The sequence below is a fragment of the Silene latifolia genome, chromosome 9 (assembly GCF_048544455.1).
Source record: "Silene latifolia isolate original U9 population chromosome 9, ASM4854445v1, whole genome shotgun sequence".
Classification (NCBI taxonomy): Eukaryota; Viridiplantae; Streptophyta; class Magnoliopsida; order Caryophyllales; family Caryophyllaceae; genus Silene; species Silene latifolia.
In genome coordinates, this window is record NC_133534.1 from 47,482,292 (window position 1) to 47,484,871 (window position 2,580).

General features: G+C 39.3%; 1 protein-coding gene across 1 annotated transcript; it reads right to left on the reverse strand.

Moving 5' to 3' along the window:
* Positions 1-1,208: 1,208 nt before the first annotated feature.
* LOC141600997 (uncharacterized) lies at positions 1,209-2,316 on the reverse strand. The gene is made up of 2 exons (XM_074421257.1): positions 2,001-2,316; positions 1,209-1,915 (listed from the first exon to the last, which is right to left on the reverse strand). The coding sequence occupies exons 1-2, from the start codon at positions 2,314-2,316 to the stop codon at positions 1,209-1,211; spliced, it is 1,023 nt and encodes a 340-aa protein (XP_074277358.1).
* Between the last annotated feature and the right edge of the window lie 264 nt (positions 2,317-2,580).

Here is a 2,580-nt window from a genome sequence, read left to right on the forward strand (position 1 = left end):
TTGGTGACTGGATTGATGAATGATGCTGGCTGCGTGATTGAAGATGGAGGTGAAGAGTCGAGCAATTGAAGGAAACCATGGTGGTTAGCTGATGTCGGAAGTGGGAAGAGCAGGTGGTTGTATTGGGTTGATGTCGGGTTTTGATTGGAGATGGGGATGGTACTGCGTGGTGATGCGAGTGAATGAAGGGGATGATGGATATGGGTTCGTGAAACGGAGCAGAGGAGTTATCGAGTTCGGCTGTGTGTCGACAATTGGTTGTCGAATTGGTGTTGATGGGGGCATGAATTGAGGATGGTGATGGTTCCTGTGTCGAGATGAGCCGAATATGATGATTTGTAGTAGTTGGTTTAATTGGCGAAGGAGGTGAGTTGTGCTTGAATTTGGTGATGGTGGTTGCCTAGGTGCAGATGGTGGCTGCCAGTGAACTCAGGCGAGATCAGGTGGTAGTAGTGGGAAAGGTGGGTTTGTTTTGGAGATGAAATGAAGATGAGAACAGGATGTTGAGGTCAAATGTTTGACCTTGACTTTGTTTTATTTTGCTTAATTGTTTACGTATTTGCTCCGTCTTAATCTTTTCTTGCTTCACTTGATCTCGTCTTATTTCCTCTCACGAATTCAGACCTATAGAAATTAAATAAACAAAAGCAGTAACTAATTCTCGAAATATGACATTATTCATATTATTTATAATTAAATTATTAATTACTAATTAACAAATAAAACGATTATAAAACTAAATTTCGACATATAAATACATTTATTGGCAATAAATAGAATTAAACTATTAAATACTAATTAAATTAACAAATGAGCTATTTAACGATTAAGGCACACAAAATCGATTCGGAATAAGGTATAAATGCAGGGCAAAAGCTACCAAAATACTACTCATCAACCATCATTTGGACAGTCCAATTTACCAACATAAGCAAACGAAGTGCGGAATGGGTTTATGCCCATACTACCCACAAAACCATACAGACAACAAAACAAAATGCCCCTAATTAACCAGAAAAAAAAATCGCGGTTTGCGGATGGAGGAAACCCTAATCAAGGAGGTCCAACTTCATCTTCTTCTTTCCTAATCCACGAAACTCAGATCTCAATGAATCTTTGCACGAAATTTCTATCTTTTTCGTTAATGGAGCTAGTAACCATGGTAGAGACCCGATTTTTCATCTCCTCAACTATTAGTTGAGAAGCCTTCATGGGGTGAAGAAGGATAAGATCCAGTCTACTCTGATTCCCCTACCTCCACAAGTGGTAAATGCATGCATTGATGATGGCGTCAATAATCCCTTTCTCAAGTTTCGAGCCCTTGAGCCCCAGTCTCCAGGTGAGTAATAACTCCTGATGAGGTAAGGAAACCCCTTCATATCCCCAACACGAGTGATGACTTCCCGACTATACTGGCATTGGAAGAACATATGGTCGGTAATTTCCGTACTGTTCTTGCATATACAACAGGTACCCTCTTCATTGATCTCTAATCTGTATAATTTTTCCATTGTGTTCATGTTCCTGTGATGATACACCCATGAAATAAAGTTATGTTTAGGGATGTTCCACTTATTCCAAACCATATTATGCCAAATAAGTTTTGCACCTTTATCTATGATGAGTTCATAGCCTTTTGCAATTGTATACTCTTTCCCTTGTTGTGTCGTCCACTGATTATGCTGGTAAGCCGCTGTAAAATGATCCCTGACTCGACAAATTCTCCTCCAGTACCAACTGGTGTTTGGGGGAGGAACATATATCTGCCATTCTTTACCTTTAATATAGGTGTGGTTAACCCATCTGACCCAGAGGTCGTCAGATTTTGTTGCAATCCAGCAAACCAGTTTTCCCAGAGCTGCTTTGTTCCACTGAAGCTCATTTTTCAGACCCAAACCCCCCTTCATCTCGAGGTCTGCAGGCCTTTTCTCATGACACCAGTGGGGACCTAATGAAATCAGCCCCCCCCCCCCCATCCCATAAGAAATTCCTGCAAATACCCTCAATCATAGTTATTACCCCAGTAGGTAAAATAAACATTGAAGCCCAGTAGGTGTGGAAAGTTTTAAGAACTGCCTTGACCAAAATTAGTCTGCCAGCATAAGATAACTTTCTTGCTCCCAATCCCCTGATTCTGTCAACTACCTTGTCAATGATAGGTTTGCAATCCTGAGCACTGAGCCTAGTAGTTTTGATAGGCACCCCTATATATTTGAAAAGTAAGCTACCTTCCACCATCCCAGAAATGTGTATAATCTCCTTTTTAATTCCATCAGAAACTCCATTAAAATAGGCATTTGACTTTCCTTTGCTCATTTGGAGCCCAGTTGTCTTGGAGAAAGTATTCACTATCTCGCTACTAATACGGATCTACTTTCAACAATTATTATTTTTTTACATTCTTAATTAGTGTTTTTAGGGCACGTATTAGAAAAGCTGTAAAATTTAATTTAATCAATATCATCTAATTTACAAAAAAAAAAAAAAATTGAATCATCAAATTAATCATGGCAGTTAAGGCATTATTGGAGGTAGAGCCGCCTAAAATTGTAAAACCAATCATAGCACACTAAAAAAAAT